Raw genomic sequence first — 19776 nt, 5'->3', positions numbered from 1 at the left:
GGTGAGGTACTTACGGATGTGGTTTCATAAGCAATATAGGTGGTAGGGGGATGGTTGGACTAGATGATCTTGGAGGTCTTTTCCAACCTTATTGATTCTATGATTAGAAGTATCAATTACGTGCCACATGAAATCAGTTGTTCCATTTCTAAAGACTATATGGTGCTCTGGTCTGCATAGCCACAGAGGTCTGCAGACTCCAAATAACTGTCCCACAGAGATGTGGCATGCCAGCCCAAATCCCACCCCCCATTCCCCAATCGCTTGCCTGTCCCTTGTCTGTGTACCAAAATCAGGATCTTGGAAGCTAACAGTCCCATAAACTGCCTGCTGGGAGCTGAGTGGATAAGCTGGCAAGAAAATACACAGGTTTCTGCTTGGCAGACATAGCCCTGTTGGAACCATGCCTGAGTCCTAACAGAGCTTTTTGGAAATCAAGCTATCTTGGCATTATTTTTTTTATATATATATTTAGACAAATGAATTGGCCAATTCTGAGTACTGACAGAAAGCCATGAAAACTACCCACCCTGTAATGCATACCTAACAGGGGAGACTGTGACTGCACTTTCATACTTCATTTCTGGTATTTTATGCCTGTCAACCACTTGCCTTTGCAACTGTAATAATACCATTTCAACATGTTTTGCTGTGTTAAATACAATTTTCTTTTTAGCTTTTTTGTAAAGTAAACTGAACCCCTTTTCCTCTTCCTCCTCCTCCTGCAAAGTGGAAACAGTAGTTACTGACATCCTCAGAAGTAATCATCAAGATTAGCCTTGCTAAAGATGCTGCATAGGTCCCTGCCAAGAACAGAATTGTTCTTAGCAGCACTAGTTTCTTACTCTGTATTTGGTCCAGCTCTAGCTGTTTGCCAGTGAGGTTCATAAATACCTGCCAATGGCAGAGGACTGTTGAAGTCAGATATCCTAAGGAGAAGAATATTCTGTAGAAGATGTAGTGGTTTGTGTTCATTCGTCCTAAGTATGACCTGTCCTCTTCAGTCTTCTCCAGCTCATCCTTGCCCAAGCCCTGGCTCTTCTGCTCTGGGTTCCTAACCCATTGGTCCTCTACATCTTTCCTATCTCAGTCCTCATTTCCTCAGTGCCCTGTTCTCATGACTCAAAACTAGTCTTCCCCTTTAGAGGCCCCAGTCTTCCTCCCAGTCTCCAGTGACAGTACTCCCTTTCTGCCAGTCTTCACCTTCTCCATCTCCAGCGGATTTTAGTCTGATTCCCATTCACATGGGCCTTGCTCACTCTTTGTGTTGTACCTCAACCCACTGCTTCCTTTTTCCAGTCTCACAGCTCCAGCCAGTTTCCCAATTCCACTATCCCAATCCCCATCTTCTCTGCAATCCCAGTCCAAGACTGCTCCCAACTTTTGATTTCTCCCCACTGCCCCTAAATCTAATTCTCTAATTCCCTTTTGTTATCCTGGACACCACTTTGAGCTTCTGCACCATCACTTGCTGCTGCTATCTGCATGCCCAGGAATGCAGGCTGTTTCCCCATTCTGGTCCCTTGGCACTCATATCTTCTTTCTCCCTGCACTGAAATAGATTTTCTCATGCTTCCAGGGCCTATCATGGGCAGCTGTATGAGCATTAGTGAGACAAATCTGTCTGCTTTGGTTTCTGACATCTCACCAGACTGCACCTGTCCCACATGGCTGTGCCTGCCTCAGCCACTGAAGGCAGTGCTAGGACGTATTCAGTGCTACTCGAACCCTGGGAACTATTAGCTGTTAGTCACTGAAAAATGTCTTCTCAAGACATGATAACTGTGAGGGTTTTGTCTATTTAATTACTTGGTTTTTATTCAGACTTCAAGATTTGGAAACCATTGTGATGACTTTTCATAGGGACAACAGGAATATCTAATGGTAGTGCTGTCACCTGCCAAACTTGAAATTCATGCTGCTAGCTATGGGTCAGCTGGGGCTTCTCAGGTTCTCACAATGCCTTTTTTTGCTTTTCCTCTTTTTTTTTTTTTTTGGTGGGATGAATATATACTACATCCCTGTTTCCCACTCTCCCTCCTTATTCTTGGAAATGGCCAAACAGTTCTGGTTAAAACTTTCCAGCTGAAATGACTCAGCCTGAGGCAGACACCTGGCCTGGAAAAATACTATCCAAACAAAAGTCAGATTGCAGGCACACAAAAATAGTCTTATAATGAGAAGTGTTGGCAAACAAAGAAGGAGGTTATATTACCCATCCCATCTGTAAGTTTCATATTTCTGTTGAAAAACAACCCTTCAAGTGGCAAGATGGTAAAATAATAAAATAATAATAGCAGCATCTCTACTACAGCAATTTAGTATATCTCAAAGCATTTTAAAACCAGGAGTGAGTCATTATCTCCTTTTTTTTATATTATGTAATTTATAGTAATAGTTTTCTCAGCTACAGTAAAAGCCATCAGTAGTAAGTGATGATTTTCTTTTCATCAGTCTCATGGGACACACTTCTCATGTAAACAGCCTGCTGCTATTCTCACTTCTCTGACAGAAATTAATTGAAAAAGAAGCCCCTTAGAGGGAAGGGTGCAGCATCATTAAAATAAAAAGTGTGCTGTTCAAAAGGACTGTTTCTGATCTTGTAGAGCTTATATATCTCATTGATTTAGAAGACTTCTCGTTGCCTTATGCCAAAAGTGATAGCACTTCACCTGTTGTGAACCATATAAAAGAATCGCACGAGCCCGTTTCTTTTTTAGAAAACAAGCAAACCAAACGGGCTATTTCTAAATAACTTCATGTTGCAACTGTTTGCATAGTTCACACTTATCTTTCCTCAGAAGTATCTAGCTTTTTCTACTAAATAATGTGTTATTGGTGGATTTGCGTTGTAGATCAGTTCAGGGAGGACTTAGATAGTTGGTTTGGATAGTGGAAAAATATATGGGCACAAAACCAAAGAAAATCAGGGGAAATCTTCAAGGGTTCTTGGGACCACGGTGCATGCTGTCATCAAACAGCCTGCTAATCTGTTTATGTTTCAGTCTGTGGCATGGATTATGGCAAGTGTGAATTCAGTTTTCATGCATGTATCTAAAACATGGTTTCTGATCTGTCTCACCGACTGAACCTGGTCAATAATTTGAGTCAGAAGAAATTCTGGCCTTGACATCCTTCAGAAACTTCTTTCATTATATCACTTTATGCCTTTTTTGATCTCTCCCATGCAACATCTGTTTTGGCTCCCCCCAAGCTTGTTGCAACTTTTTTAGAGAGAAATATTTTTACCCCTCAAAGAATCACAGAATATTAGGAGTTGGAAGGAACCTTGAGAGAACATCTAGTCCAACCCCTCCCAGAGCAGGATCACCTAGACTAAATTGCACAGGAACACATCCAGGTGGGTTTTTAATGTCTCCAAAGAAGGAGACTCCACAACCTCTCCGGGCAGTCTGTTCCAGTGCTCCCCCACCCTCGCAGTGAAAAAGTTCCTCCTTATATTCACAGGGAACTTCCTATGCTCCAGCTTGCACCTGTTGCCCCTTGTACTATCACTGACCATCACTGAGAAGAGGCTGGCTCCACCCTCCTGACTCTCACCCTTTACATATTTATAAATATTAATAATGTCACCCCTCAGGCTCCTCTTCTCCAAGCTAAACAGGCACAGATCCCTCAGCCTTTCCTCATAAGGAAGGTGTTCCACTCCCTTAATCATCTTGGTGGCCCTGCGCTGACTCTTTCAAGGAGTTCTATGTTCTTCTAGAACTGAGGGGCCCAGAACTGGACACAATATTCCAGGTGCAGTCTCACTAGGGCAGAGTAGAGGGTCAGAAGGACCTCTCTTGACCTACTAGCCACACCCCTTCTAATACACCCCATGATGCCATTGGCCTTCTTAGCCACAAGGGCACATTGCTGGCTCATGGTCATCCTGCTGTCCACCGGGACCCCCAGGTCCCTTTCACCTACGCTGCTCTCTAACGGGCAAGTCTCCAACCTATACTGGTACCTGGTGTTGTTCTTCCCCATTTAGAAGTGTAACAGTGTAACTGTCTCTTAAGCTACAATCTATATCAATCTACTCAGCATTATTACATATCATTGAATCAGTACATATAGTAAGTACATATACATATCATATATATGTGACAGTGCAAGTCTGGAGTATGCTGGCCTGATTTCAAATCGTGTATAATGAATAGCGTGCAAAGTAAAAAGGCAGTATCAACCCTGTGGAAACAGAAGCATGATATAAAATCAGCTGCTTATGTACAGTCGTTGGATAAGGATGAAAGGGAAGCTAGTGTGAAATCAGTCAAACTCTTCAGGGGAATCATTTTCAGACCAAGAGATCATACTATCTAAATCTGGAACTGTTGGTTCTAGTAATGTAGTTCATTTGAACTTTCCAGTGTTACCTGATGACAGAGATCACTTAAAGTTTAAACGAGGGCAATAGCTCTGGACCAGGTTCTGAAAGCATAGTAAAAACAACTAGCAAGTGCTCCAGGATAACTAGCCTATGAGTGAGGTGTTTTATCAGGCCCCCCTTCAACAATAAATATAAGTGCTTGTTGTATTAATGAACTCTTGCAGCTGTTATCTTCAAATCAAGAAGATTTTCTCTTTTAAAAAATAAATAGCAAATGCATTGCCTTGGCCAGGGAACTGAGCTTCCCACCATCCTAGGTTTGCAGGGTGCTGCCTATGACAAGAGCATGTACTTTTCCCCTGACAATGAAGGCTGAAAGGTGGTTTGATGCCTATCACCATGGGAAAGACATGACATAAAAGCACTCTTGGTTTATACGCAACATTTTACATCCTGTCTTGCTATTGAGAAACTCTCAACATCTGGAAGCTTGTGAGCTGCTAAGTGTTACATGGGGAGTGGTGATGAAGGAAAGGGGTAACATGTCTCTCATAAGATCTCCTGGGAAATACACACTGCAGCATTTGCTCTGCCATGCCCAGCATCAATTCCTGATAAAATGCCACAGCTGCTTGTGGTAAGATATTGAAGATGCTTGAATACAGGGTTAATTTTGGTAACACATAAATATACAAGTAGAGGGAAATGTTGTGCAACAGCAGAGGCCATTACAGGGATTAGTTTGTTTAATTTTTTTTCAATCCATACACTTACAAAGGCCCAAAGAATATACTGATATTCCTTCTTTTCAAGACAGGATGCATTAGCACACAACAAGAGAGCAGGGTATGAGGCTTGGCTCAGTAAATGCCATTAACAGGTATTTCGATGAATGACATGCCCTACTGATAAGGATCAATATGTCCAAAAAAGAAGCAAAGCAAGCTGGTGCTTCTGCCACTGCATGCAATTGCTCAGCCCATCACCCACAAGGGATGGAGCTGCTTAAGAGAAACAACTGATGGCTGAGAAAATGTAAAAATTACTTGACTGCAGTTGGGATTTTGGCAGAGAGAAAACAGTTTTGGCTTTTGCTGTCTCAGTGCATGAAATGAGGGTCACACGGCTGCCTTAAACACGGCTGCCTTAAGCAGCTACATAGTATGACAGTTATTACATGGCATCTGCCAATGGATGCATGTTGTGAGTATTCATTGCTGAAGGTACTTTGTATTGTGTGCAGAGCTCCTGTGACAGTGCTGTTGCAAGAAAATCCATTAGGGAACCATTTCTAGAGATAAAGCAGTGGATGACTTTCATACTACTATGCACAGCCACAGGACAAGTGCACCATATTCACAAGACTGCTGCAGGAGACAGGCTATCTGCAGGACACACTGTTGTAGTGAAGCAGCTCAGCAGTTTCTTCCAATGTAACTCCCATCTAACAGAGGGCAAGAAATTAAGGATGTTCCTCTGCTAATGGAGAGCAGCATGGAAGCCCTCCTTGCTCTCCTTTACAGTAATCTCCCAGAGGTACAGAAGACCTCACTAAAGCACAAAAACATAATTTAAATCTTCCTGCATTAGCACTAATGAGGCTGGCCCATGCTTAAATAGACACTTAATTCAAGCACTCATCAATAAAGCATTCCCAAGACATTGAACTTTATTGCATGAAGAGAGATTTTCACTCTTCTGCCCATTGCGAGTAGAGGAGGAAAAATCCCATCCATGTACGAAAGCACGCATGCGGCCTTGTCTCTCTATAGGTAATGTGGAATGTCTTTTATTTAAAAAAAGCATAATTTAACAAAAAGTCAAATGCAAATTCTGAAGTATGATCAAGCTACAGCCTTACATAACAAAGGAAAATACTTCAACACACCTTGAAGTATTTTAAATATGTTTTAAATATATATCCTACTGTAAATTTTCTCTCTCCAAGTTAAAGTATACATCCCTCTTATTTTTTTACTGCTGTTTGGCAGTGATACAGCTTGAATTTAACAAAAAACCAAAAAAAACCAAAACCCCGTGCTGTTTAATCAAGCTTGGTATTTTCTTCTGCCAAGGATATACATCAACTTTTTACTGCAGAGATATACATATATATGTCAGCTTTTTTATTTCAGAAATTATTTGCCTGAGTTCAGGTTTGCTTTAGCCTATGTTTTTAATAAGCGATTATTTCAAACTAGCAGGAAGAAAATGTATCTGCTATGTTAGGTCACTATGAACTGCATTTATCATCCTGAATGGTAAATATTGTAGCTGGAAAACATTCTTCAATACTTCAAAGTTATCGCTAGACTATTTACTTTTTTTAAGTACTGATTTTAAATTACACACTGGTTTTTAAAATAAGCTCCTTGTCAGGACTGCAAGCTGCTGCAGGTTGAATATACATTATATTTTATGAAGCAGAAATAAATGTTGGTTTCCTCTGTATCTTAAAAACCTGAGTAGAGGGAAAATGTGCTGTCTATAAATATTTTAGTCAATTTCTGAAATACTCTGCAGTCTGCTACTTAAATTTCAGAGTTGGTAAATGCAGTCTTGCAAATCAATATTTTCTGAAAAATACTTCAATGTGACCTAATGATCTTGCTCTGTTTTCTTCATCAGGGAGATGCAGAGTGAAGATGCACATAATAATCCTTGAGCAATATGTTGTCTGAATTTTGATATCTTTTTGTCCGTGAAAGATTGGTTCAAATTTGTTACACACTCAGCAGAAAATACAGAAGCAATTTGCCACCCTGTTGTGAATTTTAGCATATCTTTCAGTAACGATGCCTGAAAGAAGGGTTTGGGTGGAAATGTGCTAGCCAACACAGTGAGGAGGGTACTCAGCCTATTTCAGACAGTTGCACTCACCAAGGAAAAAGGTTATGTCAAAACCTTTGGACAATCTCATCCTAGAAATTTCTCATTCCCACTTATAATAAAAACTGCTTGTCAATAAATGCAAATTGGAATTTGGCCTTATTCTGCCAATATACAAAGAATCCCTAGTATCTCCTGTGAGCACAGTAGCTGTGCTAAGGTAGTTAGAAGAGGCGGGTGGACATTTTGCCTCTACTTTGTGACACTAGTTCCCCACGTGAAAAAGTAGTTAATTTCCAGCACTCGGATAAACAGAGTCATTTATACCGAGGTTCTTTTTTCCTGTATGCCTGATCTACCACATTTTCAAAACACAACAGGACAGGTTTTAGCAATTTGAGAGGCGGCAGTCAGGAAAAGGCATTACAGCGTGTGAGAAAAATTGATTGCAGCGGCACTTCTCACAGCCACAGACAGCAAGCCACTCTCAAGTCAGAGAAAGCCTATAAGGATGCGTTACACTACCCTGCACCTGATGTTACCTTTCTGTGGCAGCTGGGGACGGTCATAACTTCTGCTTATCAAACAGCATCACGGCTGTGCTGAAAACAGCAGAGTTAATATCTGATTTGTGTCAAACTCTTGCACCATGATGTGCATTTGAACACGCCTCTGAACAACACCTTAGCCCTTGGGGTGGGTTGGTAGCATTTCCTTAGCAATAAACCTTCTTACTCCTGATGGAAAAGCAGCCAACATATGGAATGATTGAAAGAAATGCATTGAGTTAACATAGTAATGGACACAAACCCCTGTCCTGCATCCCAGAGGCAGAGGACTAGAAATGCTGCTGGGCAAGCCAATGGGCTAACATACATTGCAACCACTTTGAAGAGTTTCTCTGCTTCTTTTGTGCTTCAGTTCTGGCAAAAGCAAAGCTTTAGATTTGCTAAAGGGTGAAAGGACAGAAGAAATATACTTAGATAAAGCCACCAACTCCATTTTCTTCTAAAGCTAGCTATTATACAGCAGAAAAAGTGCTGCTGTAGGTATTCTTCAATCTTTTCCTGTTAAGATGTTCTACAGTACTACCGAGTATATATGTCCTAGGCAAGAATAGGAAAATACACTTCTATTTATAAGGTACATAACTTCTAGGAACAATCTTGTTTGATAAATGACTATATGAGTACTGCTTGCAAAGTTTATTTCATAGTCTTTTCAGAGGTGATTGATAGAAACCTATCTTAGATCAATGGCCTGGCTGTTTAGAGTGCTCCCCTGAGAAGGGAAGAAGATTTCAGTTCCTTTGTCTGGTATTTGAGTCTCAATTTACCAAATTGCTAGTAAATGTTCCAACCCCCACCTGGAGAAAGTGGGGCACCCCCAATTAATTCTTACTTTGTTTATTGAATACAACCCCCATTTCCTTTGTTTTTATAAAAAATATCTGAAAAAGAAAAGGAAATGAAAGAGAAAGGGAAGGGAAAGGGAAAGGGAAGGGAAATGGAAGAGAAGGGAAGGGAAGGGGGAAAGGGATCTGCAAAGCAAAACATGCTCAGTAGGAATTAAATGTCAGCTTGAGCATTTACATCTTGTACTGTCCCTCTGTTTAGAAATCAGCTTTAACTTAATTTGCTGATCTGCTAGTGCTGTATACATCTTTCACTTCATAACTCTACCCAATCCTATTAAGAAATGTGACTTGTAACACCAAGAACTAAGTGCCAGTATCAATTATAGAATCTTAAGTTCCCTTTCATCACGTTCCAGAAGAAAAGCCGGAGCCTCTTCCAGATTTTTCTGTGACCCTAAGCAAGGCACTCACACCAGCCCTTGAAAGCTTCTGAGCTCTTCCTGGACTGTCCAGGCAGTGTCATTGTTGAGAGACCTGTACAGTTGCAAACAGCATGTTTTCTAGAAGAGGTGATCAGTACTCTAGCAGGAACCTGCCAGTGGTGTCTGGTGTCTCTGGAAGCCACGGATTTCACTGCTTGTGATCTCTGCTCATGCATTGGGTAGTCAAGAAAAAAGGTATTTCTTTAGTTAAACAATGCTCCATGACTGTCATAGGTGTTGATTTTACATATTCAGCACTGCACATCTGTTCCATTATGTTATTCTCATAAAAAAGACTGTAACTGCAATAGCTCTTCTGTCCTCTTTTGTTTCAGTTCCGCCTTTTATTCAGCCTTTTGAGTTCCCACGGTTCTCCATCGGGCAGCGGGTCTTCATTCCCTGTGTGGTGGTCTCCGGGGATTTGCCCATCACAATCACCTGGCAGAAGGATGGCAGGCCAATCCCGGCCAGCCTCGGGGTGACGATTGACAACATCGACTTCACCAGCTCCTTAAGGATTTCTAATCTTTCGCTGATGCACAATGGGAATTATACCTGTATAGCTAGAAATGATGCAGCAGCTGTGGAGCACCAAAGCCAATTAATTGTGAGAGGTAAGTAGATGTAATTAGTTTGAAGGGCACCAATTAAACGGAATTCATCAGTATTTTGTAATGACATCTGTTTGATGGGAAGTATAAAAAAGGAAAATATGGTACTCCCTCTCTTCATAACAGAGAGCACATAGAGCAATAAAGCACAGAAACTAAGGCGATTTTTCAATCTGAAAGTCTTGAAACTACTCAAAAACCCTGGAGTACACAGGGTGGATGGGAGAGACGCAAGACTGACTTCCTGGAAAAAATTGTGAGGCACAAGCCCGTTCACTGGGATCAAGCCTTTGAAATGGTATCAAACTCTTCTCTGTTGTTGTTTTAGTCTAATTATCCCCATTTTTATTTAGATCAGTCTTTCTTGTAACACCATGTCAGTAAAGCAAAGCATTGATGTTGACTTCATGGGGATAAGACTGTGCCCTGTTATCATGTTGTTCTGTGTTTATTGTGCAATTAACATAATTCATTTGCTCATGATGACTTCAAAATTTTTGCCTTTAAGTAAATGTGAACATAGTTTCAGTAAGGAAACTTTTTAGGTGGAAAAGACCTTTCAGAGAGAGAGACCTTTCATTCAAAATCTTTTGCCTTTCAAGTCACAGTCAACTTACGTAGAGATTATGCCTTGTGATGTACTTCCAAATTTGCTGTGCAAAACTTCAACAAAAAAAAGTTGCTTCCTTTTCTTCTGAAAAATTTTTCAAACTGTTTTAAGTCTTCATTTTTAAAAAATAAGAATGTTATACTCCTCTCCCTCCACCATGTCCTTCTTGGTAGTAAGCCATAGACACCTCATACAAAGAGAACACACACTGTATTCCTATAAGTAACCCTAGTTATTTCTGCCTGTTACCGATCACTACATTTTGAACTCCCTTCTGTAGGTTTACCAAGATAAATCTTAAAACAATTCAGGGGCTTTTGCCATCTTTTATAGGCTGTTTTCTGGCCCTCAAAAACTCATTTGAAGCAAAATCTTCTCAGCAACTCTTCCTTTTAAGTCAAGTTTTCCCATTGTTTTAGTGCTATTCCCTAATTATTCCCTAATTTTCCACTTACAGAATGCATATGGTTTTTATCCTACTATTCCCAAAACTCAGCGGCAAATAGGTCCTTTTTTTTCCCACTAGTTTTGATGATTCTTTAAAGTAATAATTGTTAAATATATAAATAATAATTGTTAAAATAGTAATTGTTAAACGAAGTAGCCTAATTTAGTACAAGCATTTAATTATGCTTTTCCTAAGCTGTTCTGTTAGTTTTTCATCCTATTCATCACTCTAATAATAAAAGATTTTCTTCACCTCTTTAGCTGGAGAAGGGAAAGTTTTTTATTATATTTGAAGTACAAGTGAGTACACAAAGTTCTGCAGAAGCCATAAAGCCATGTAAATTCTTTGGCTTTACAACTCGAGATTCTTTCCCTCAATATTTTCTATGTCTGATCTGATGTTTCTGCTGGTTTTTAGCATTCATATTTTTCTGTTAAATTTTAAATCTGTTAAGTAGATTTCCTGTATTCAGAAATAACAAATGTTATTTTTCATATCTAAAATACACTGCCATTTTGCTTGGAGTATTAAACAGCAAAAGGAAAACAAGCACCGGTCTCTTAAAATCTGTGTGCACCTTATGGTAAATCTTCTTTGCTCTTCCCACTGTTTTGTGCTCTGTAAAAGCAACCAAGTTGCAATAAGGACCCCTAAAAAAATCTGGCCAAGAAGGCTGGATTTTCCCTTCCTTAAATGTAAGAGACTTAAGGCACCTACTCACTGAAAGAAAGAGAGGGTAGAAAGCTTTTGAGCAGCTTTGCAGGCCTGGGTAAGAAGAATTTAGGGCAATATCAATTCTCCCTGCCATGAGTTTCTTGGTGAGGACACAGTGACCTGCCCTGGATGTAGATCTGTCAGTGCTTCTCTCCACCATTTATTGGCCAATTTCAGACAAACTGGAAGGAGGAAAATGCCTCCAGTGAAGCTGAAGGCCTAAAAACTTGTTGAAAAGTGGTGACTGATTAGAAATGTATCTATTAGATGTAGTACTAGACACTGGAAAATCTATTTGGGCAAGCCATTTTACAAACACAGTGTTTGAGCTGGAGTCTTGACTCAACCATGAGATACAAATCCATGGAAGATCAGGCTTGAAGTTTATGGAATATCTTTTAAATGCTTATTAATTAGCCACTGAGAGAAGCCTACCATCTTCACTGCATCCAAGGACTACAGGTAGGCAGTCCACGTGAGTGAAAACAGAGCTTTCCTTCTAAAAAATCCTTTGCTCTGCTAGATCTTGGCCTGCAGTTCCTCTGGGAAAGCACCAAGAATTTTTAAACTAGAAGGGTTTCTTAAAAACTCATAAATCATTATTATCTTGAGAATTTATATCCTGTTACACTCTTGCTTTGTAAGGCTTGCTATAAAGAAATAGGAAAGAATAGGATCCTGTCACGAAAGCCATGATAGAAATTAGGAAAATATCTTCTCTGTCAACTACTCATATCATCATGCAGAATTAATTAAAGCTTTACTCATTAGGGCTGTCTTCTAAAGAGTGATTAAAAATCTATATACACTTTATCATGTGTTATTCATTTCTGTAGGATTTCCTAAAATGGGAATGAAGTAATTATGAAATAAACAGCAATGAAAAAGATTTTAATTTGTAACCAAAAAGAAAAAAACTCATAAATGTATTATGAGTTCAAAATTTTACAGATATTGCCAGCAAAGAGAATTCAAAGATAGTAGCAGGTGCATAAATTACGATTTTAAAATTCCTGTTAGTGAACACATCATGTTAAAATTGGGATAAGGTCTTTAAATACCTAATAACCCCCCTTAATGCATTAAATGTAAATGTGTTTTTATTTTGTACTTGCCAGGAATGTCAAATATGACTAGACACTTAAGTAAACGGTGAGGAGGCCCTGAGCTTTGAATCTTCCAGATAGGAAGTGGGTATCAGTCTGCTTTCTGATGTTTGGTGCTAGTGTGATGCAGCAAAAGTAGAAAAGCAGGGGGAGGAGGTTTATGGTTGCAGCAGGTGTCAAAATTCATTTACTTTCTTTGCTGGTGTTTACACTGTGACTTTGAAGCAGTGAATGATTCACTTCCTATCTAATGTTCTCATTAGACAAACCTGATCTACACAAACCACTAGGCACTGTCTAATTTTGAAAAAGTACATCTTTTTTCTTGAACTGCATAGCAAATGGTTTCACTAAACCAGCTAAATCGACCCCTTACGTCCAATGACCAAATTTAATAACTGTTCATCTTTCCTAAAGTACAGTGTTTAATGATCTCATTCGTTAATACATCAATGGTTGCTTTGGCTGATTAAATTTCTTCCATCATTTTGACAGTATGATCTAAATGTAAAGTACAAATATTCCATGTAAAAATGAAACATTTTATTCTGGGCCAATGTCATAGATTATTTCTTAACTCGCTGCAGTAGCCCACAGGAGGAGTTCATGTTGGGAGCCTTCAGAATTGCTCTCCAGTGCAAAGTACTCATTGCTGGACTTGGGAGGCAGAAGGAATTCCATATATTTGGACTCCAGGATGGGGTGTGTGAGTTTTGCATTTGGTCTCTGGCATAATGCACAATCAGAAAGGATCTTTGCATTTATATAAAACAAAATTAAATCAAGGAATGTTAGCTGGGACTCATAGATTTTGTTTGGTTAGTAGCTTGTAAAGTCCATCATTGTGAGCAGCAATGACACTTCTAAGAAATGTTTTCTTAGGGTACCAACTCATATGTTATGATTTTACTGGGATTATTTCACACACAGAGATCATAAAAGCATTTTTATTCCCTTAAAATGGCACTATGACATTCATGTTATTTTCAACACCTTATTCTGATTTTTCTTATCCTTTGCTTTCCCCTTTGTGAGAACCTGAGACTGTGAGTCATAACACTGACACCTTTTTAGGTTCTTCCAGTTCAGCCATTAAATAGTTTACACATCTACTTATTGGTCATACACTAAACAATTCAACAGCTCATTTCTTGTCACAGATCTGTCAGCTGCATTAAATGAGGGAGCCTAACGGAAACTGACTGTTCAAGTTATTTTAAATGTCCTCCTTTAGGGGCTCAAGGCACCATGCAGATGAAACAAAGGTGATAATAAAAGTGGAACTGTTCAGTCATATTTGTGAGCCATTTCAGAGTTTCACTTCTAAAGGGGCAGAGGAGGTCCACACCCTTACAACTAAAGAGAGAGGAGCAGATCTAATTGCTTCCTTTTCTGCATTAACTCTACTTATGCATATCGCCAAATTAACTTTGTTGAACTCTTACTAAGCAAGTTTTCTTTAAGGGCTAATGAATTCCTGAAAGATAATGAAAAAAAATTAATATAGATTTATAATCTAAAGCAAAGTATCAAAATCTAGATCAAGTAGTTAATTGCATTGTCTCCCCAAATATGATAGTGCATAGCACTGAACAAGTTATTCATTTGAAATAAAATTGAGAAGCAAAGTATCAGTAAGGAAGAATAAAATAAAAGTCTCCTCTCTTTATTTTTTAATCATTTCTATAAAAAGAAATTCCTGTGGTTTTACCTAGACAGCAATACCAAAGCAATTGAAAGGTCAATGTATGAGTTATTCTGTTTTGCTGTAGCACCCTTTCTGATTTCTATTGGCAGTCTTAAGACTAAGTGTCAAGGGTTCATGTCTTCAAAATCAGACTAGCAGTTGGCATTTTATAAGCACTCCTAAAGGAAGGCCAAAGCTTTACTTAATAAAGAAATTGTTTCTATTACTGGGTATGGGTAGAGTTTTTTTGCCAAGTAAGGTTGAACCATGCTTTGTTTATGGAGCACTGCAGGGAAACCATCATTGCTAATCATATACCTGTTTCTTGAGCTTATATGGCAAAATTTAATTTCCACAGTTACCATTCTGTTATCATTCTGTATTGAAAGTAATAATTAAAAATGAGACTATCGAGACTATCAGAGCAAAAACTTATGTCTCATATGTAACCAAAATACAGTGAAATCAATATGATAAAAAGCCTTGTTCAGCACTTGTCAGCGTTAAAGGCACAACCCATCAAGAATATCTACATGAGTTCATTAAAGATGTGGAAGGATGCATTTCCACAGAAGTGCTCAAACAACGTTTACACTTGACATCCATCCATTTTTCTCTATATATGCCCAAGGGTATTAGATAAAAAATTTACTTTAAAAGATTACTTCAATGCAAATAGTATTTTAAAGGCTGATTGCCTTTATTCCATCCTAGGTGATCTTGTTTAAGAGCTTTCCACATATGCCTACCCATTTAGTATAATAAATTACTTCCTGAAAATTTAGCACTTCTTGCTGGTGTCATTCATAGCAAATGAAGAATATAAAGAAAATGTTTTCCAAAGAGAAGGCAAATAAAACAAAGAACTAACAAAAGATTTTTGTTACAAGGGAGATTTTAACAGACATTACACTCTTCACAGTTTTCAGTGGTAAAGGAAGCCAATAATTCAGTCACTGCACTGCATCATTTGTAATCATAGACTGAGATTATTTTGGTGGTGGTGGTGGTTTTTTAGGGCGTCTGCCCTCTTTATGGATAACCAGCTTATAATTGACTGTAATACAAATGTACTTACGAAGTGAAACAAGCTGATACCACCATGCTGAACGATATAAAATCAAACATAGTTATGCAACTAATTGTACTTTTCATCCACTTTGGAAAATACATACTTGGGACTCCTTTTGTGTTTGGTGACAAAACGAGCACAGAAAAGAGCAAATGTCTTCTCTGATGGGTGGGTGATTTCCCAGAAATTCCGTTGCCAGGATTTCATGTTTGTCATGAATTAACATAACATATTACACATTTTTGGAAAGCTGAAATGTTTGATAGCAGTAAATACATGTCCCAGTACAAAGGTGTCTCTTACCTCTATCGCTGTTATTTCCTTCCATTTCTTCTAGTCGTGTTCCAAACAGTAGTGGAACTTCTTTGCACATAGTTAGGTGATAAAGAACTTTGCATTATAGCTGTAGGACTCAATATACAAGCAGTCCAGCTAAAGGTATTGTTTTCTCTCCAGAAAATTGTTCTCCTCTTGTATCTATGAAGGTGGAAAGAGAAAGCTGGAGATGAATCTGAATTACAGAGCAAGGGGAGGAAGGCTCCAGCTGTTGTGAGGACAGTTCTCCAAACTTGGAGAAAATATGTATAGACACCTTCAGCTTCCAGGAGTCCTGTCCATAGAAACACCAGCAGGCCAGGTTTCTCCTTAAGGAAAATTTGGCATTCTCTGTTATAATGGGATGTGCTGTATGTATAATCTGTGAGAGAGTTTATACTGAAAAAACTTCAAAGTCATATAGTAGAGCATTGGTGCTTCTGCTGTGCTTCCACCACACAGTTTTTCTGAAGTATATTTTGTACTATATTCATGGCCATTAAGAGCTGCTTCAAGTCCCAGAACAAATAGGCACTGTTCTGATGATTTCCTTCTGTGCTACCTTACATTTCCTCATGCTACAGCCTTTCTTAACTTCTGGAGAAGCAGGTGGTGGGGTCTGATGGGGGTTCGGGTCAGAGCAAGCAGGGATGCTTGGGCCCATTGTTCTGTCTCCCTCAACTTTCAGACAAAGTCAGCAGTGACAGGACCTGCTGAGTTGTGAATCCATGAGGTTGTACATGCATCGTGGTCTACAGATACTGGGGGAGGGGGACAAGGAAAGCAAGGAACTATTAGGATTTCTCCTTAACTGCATTAGATCTGAGTGTGTTGCTGCACTTGATTTGAGAGGGACAAAGTCTGCCATTGGCTCACTTGCCTTGCTACGTTTTCTTTCTAGCACTGTAAGAAATGACAAAAAAACCCAACACCTGGGATAACGATACAAATTATTTACTTTTTTTTCCTCAGTTATTTACTTCTCCATGTTCTGAACCAAAGAACGAGGTCAACAAAAAACTGTGATCTTAACTAACTTTAATACAATCATCAAGCACCTTTATTATTCAGAAACTTTTGTGGGTCATTCAGCACTCTTCACAGTTTCCATCTTTTCTTTCAAAATTTTGTTGGATCTGCAGATTTTATTGAGACTTTGACATTTATTAGCCGGCCTTCATGGTAAACCATAGGTCTAGCATTGTTAGAAGTTCTTTTCTTCACAGAGTGTCTGTATTTGGATCATGTAGAGTATTTCCTTGAGATAAGCAGCTCTTGATTCATTTATGTCTAGATAGATACATACTTTCCTATGTCTGTGAGACTCACTGTGGTGATTTTATGCTAATAATACATCTATATTGATGCACATATATCTATTCCAGTAAGAATTCTCCTCAACTTAAAGCAAAAAAAATGTGTTTAACCTTTCTATGGCTATTTGGAAAGAAAATTCCCATCAGAAGTTATGGGTCAAACAACCTCATTTTAATATTAAGTTATTCGATTGCTATTAAAAGCATTATTTTTTAAAATTATTTGTGTTACGTATTTAATTCTTTTTCTAAAGTTTATTAGTTCACTGTTATAAAGAACAAAGAAGATTTCGGTTGGTCTTAGACATCTGTCAAACTTGTGCCTTTGCTAGAAAGTATTTCTTTTATGACCATGACAGTATGATTTATCCATTTTATAACCCCTTCTATGGATTTTCCTTAACTAATTTTTTGTATCCTATAAGGACCGGTGCTTTTGTTGCATTTGGCAAGAAATACACTGCGATTGTGCACAGAAATTAAATAACCATGTAAACCCAACTTTACTATCTTACTGGATTGTCAAAAACTTGGGTTTAATTTTTGCTTTCCACTATGAAATATTATACCACCTTGCTTAACTAGTCTGCTGTCTTGAGGTACCTGAAAAGCCACACAAAATCTCACAGCTTCTTTTGCTTCCTCCCACAGTGCCACCTAGGTTTGTGGTTCAGCCCAGCGACCAGGACGGGATCTATGGAAAAGCTGTAATTCTCAATTGCTCTGCAGAGGGTTATCCTGTTCCTACCATTGTCTGGAAGTACTCAAAAGGTAGGAAGGATTCCTCCAGTGTTCACTGGGAACAGATTAATTCTGGTTTATTAACAGCTTACTCACCTGTAAGGTAGTGGTTTAATCTCCGTATTATCAGAGGCAGAGGGGCAGGGTGTGCAATAACAGAAGTATCAGTCGTGTTTATACTGTTCTTATGTCATTTCCCTAAGCACGTAGTACTGGCCATTATCATGGACGCAAAGCTGAGCTTGATGGACTTCTGGTATGCCTTAGAGAATCTGTGCCTGTGTTAGCTGTGGCCTCGGTGAGTGAGTGATGAAACGGACAGCTGAGAGAAAAGAGATGCTGCTTTAATTGAAACAACCTCAGAACAAGGTTCACCAGCAGCACTTAGCTGATTCCCCCCCTTCAAAATTCATGATAACATGGCCAATCATATCTTTTCAGCAAAGAAGAAAGGTCAGGTAGCATTAGCATAAGCAGTAATTCAGTATGCGCTTTACATAATGCTTTAACATTTTCTTCTCATGTAACAGAACATTAAAACTGACCCCACTTGACCCTCAGTAACCATAGGAAATTGACTGCTTTTTAATTAAAATGTGCTGCCTGCTAGATTGCGTCTTCTGCCCAGTTGTCTTCTGATTGGCTTTAGCAAGAAAACAAACTCTCCAAGCTCTGTGTCCAATCCATATGAGCTAACTCTTTAAAAAGCAAAATTAGGTGTTGTTGAAAAGTCTTTATGTAATGCTCCATGTCACTTCTGGTTTCCTAAGGATCTAAGTCTAAATTGTATTTGAATAAAAGGGGAGAGTAGGGGGGGAAAGAAAATATATGTTCATATTAATGACCGTTATTACTTTCATTGATAAATTCTACTTTGTGGCAAAAGGATTGCAGAGCTCCAATTGCCTTTAATCTCAATTGTATATGGGTTTTTAATAATGAATATGTCACAAAGAAGTAATTCTGTTTTGTTGTGTTTGCATGCTGAAGGAGGAGGCCAAGTCAAGCTGGCTGAGTTGCAATTAACTGCAAATTGATAAACAGCTCATCTTAATAAAGGAGAAAGGGATAGTGGTTGAATGTAGTGACACTCTACTATCAAGACTGTTTTTAAGGTTTCCCATTAACAGCTCTGAATTTTTCAAGTCAAAGAAATTTTTAGTAGATATGTGATGTGGGCAAAGCCATTAAATTAGTGTTTCACTTTTTGGACAAAATAACTAGGTGAAAAGGTCAATATTTTTTTACAAAAGCACATATTTTGCTAATGGATAACTGCAATTTCCATATGTAGTCTAACTAAGATGCTGTACAGGTCTATAGGGTATGTGCTACAACTTCCTTTAAAGAGATGCATTATATAATTGATTTGGGAGCGAAGTTTGTGACAAATATTCAAAGAATTAGTGTGATGAGGCCAGCAGGAGTAAAGCAAATCAGATCATAGTTCATCTTTAGGTACCACAAAAATTGTACAAAGGGTGTCTGTAGACTTGCAGGCAAGTTGGTGTCATTGGCTTTTTGTGTCAGTGAAAAATCGAAAAAGAGGGGGTTTTGTACGTTGGGATAGACAGGTAATGAAAATGGACTTGCTCTCTCTAAAGAATAATGCCAGTGATCATTACAGACAACCCATAATCAGCAAGAATCTGATGTTCTAAGTCCTTCAGATTTAAAGAGGCAATGGGCACACAATGAAATGCAGAAAGCTCCATCTGAGTATAAGGAAACAGTTTTTTTACTGTGAGGATGACTGAGCAGTGGCACAGGTTGCCTAGAGAGGCTGTGGAGTCTCATCCTTCAACATATTTTTTAAAAGTCTGGACATGGTCCTGGGCAACCAGATTTAGGTGGCCCTGCTTGAGCAAAAGGGTTGGACCACATGACCTCCTTAATCTGACTGATTCCATGATTCATGAGCATGTAGTCCTCTGGCAGATTCATTTATGTGGCTGTGCTGTCATTGCTCAGGAAGGACTTTGTGTCTGATAGCAGTGACAGCGCATGTGATTTTTGTGAAAAAATCATCCCTTTAACATTTCTGAGCTCACAGTGTTGGCCACCAGACCTTCAGTGTAAGTGTAGGTTCCCAAAGCAAACTCTTCTAGGACTACAAGGATTTTTAGTATTCATGTCTGGTCTTCTTTAATAT

The 19776-nt window shown here is 38.9% G+C and overlaps 1 protein-coding gene across 1 annotated transcript in view; it reads left to right on the top strand.

Moving 5' to 3' along the window:
* The window catches only part of DSCAM (DS cell adhesion molecule), a gene marked incomplete at both ends in the record, with an annotated part of 461919 nt that overhangs the window by 297916 nt on the left and 144227 nt on the right, over nt 1-19776 (top strand). Inside the window, 2 exons of the mRNA XM_084272693.1 lie at nt 9340-9618; nt 17535-17654. Of these exons, the coding sequence (XP_084128819.1) occupies nt 9340-9618; nt 17535-17654 (399 nt within the window). The remainder of the gene's footprint in view (nt 1-9339; nt 9619-17534; nt 17655-19776) is intronic.

The sequence above is a fragment of the Gallinula chloropus genome (assembly GCF_964237585.1).
Source record: "Gallinula chloropus genome assembly, chromosome: 1".
Lineage (NCBI taxonomy): Eukaryota > Metazoa > Chordata > Aves > Gruiformes > Rallidae > Gallinula > Gallinula chloropus.
The sequence above is the reverse complement of the archived record's forward strand: the minus strand, read 5'-3'. Positions and strand labels throughout refer to the sequence as shown.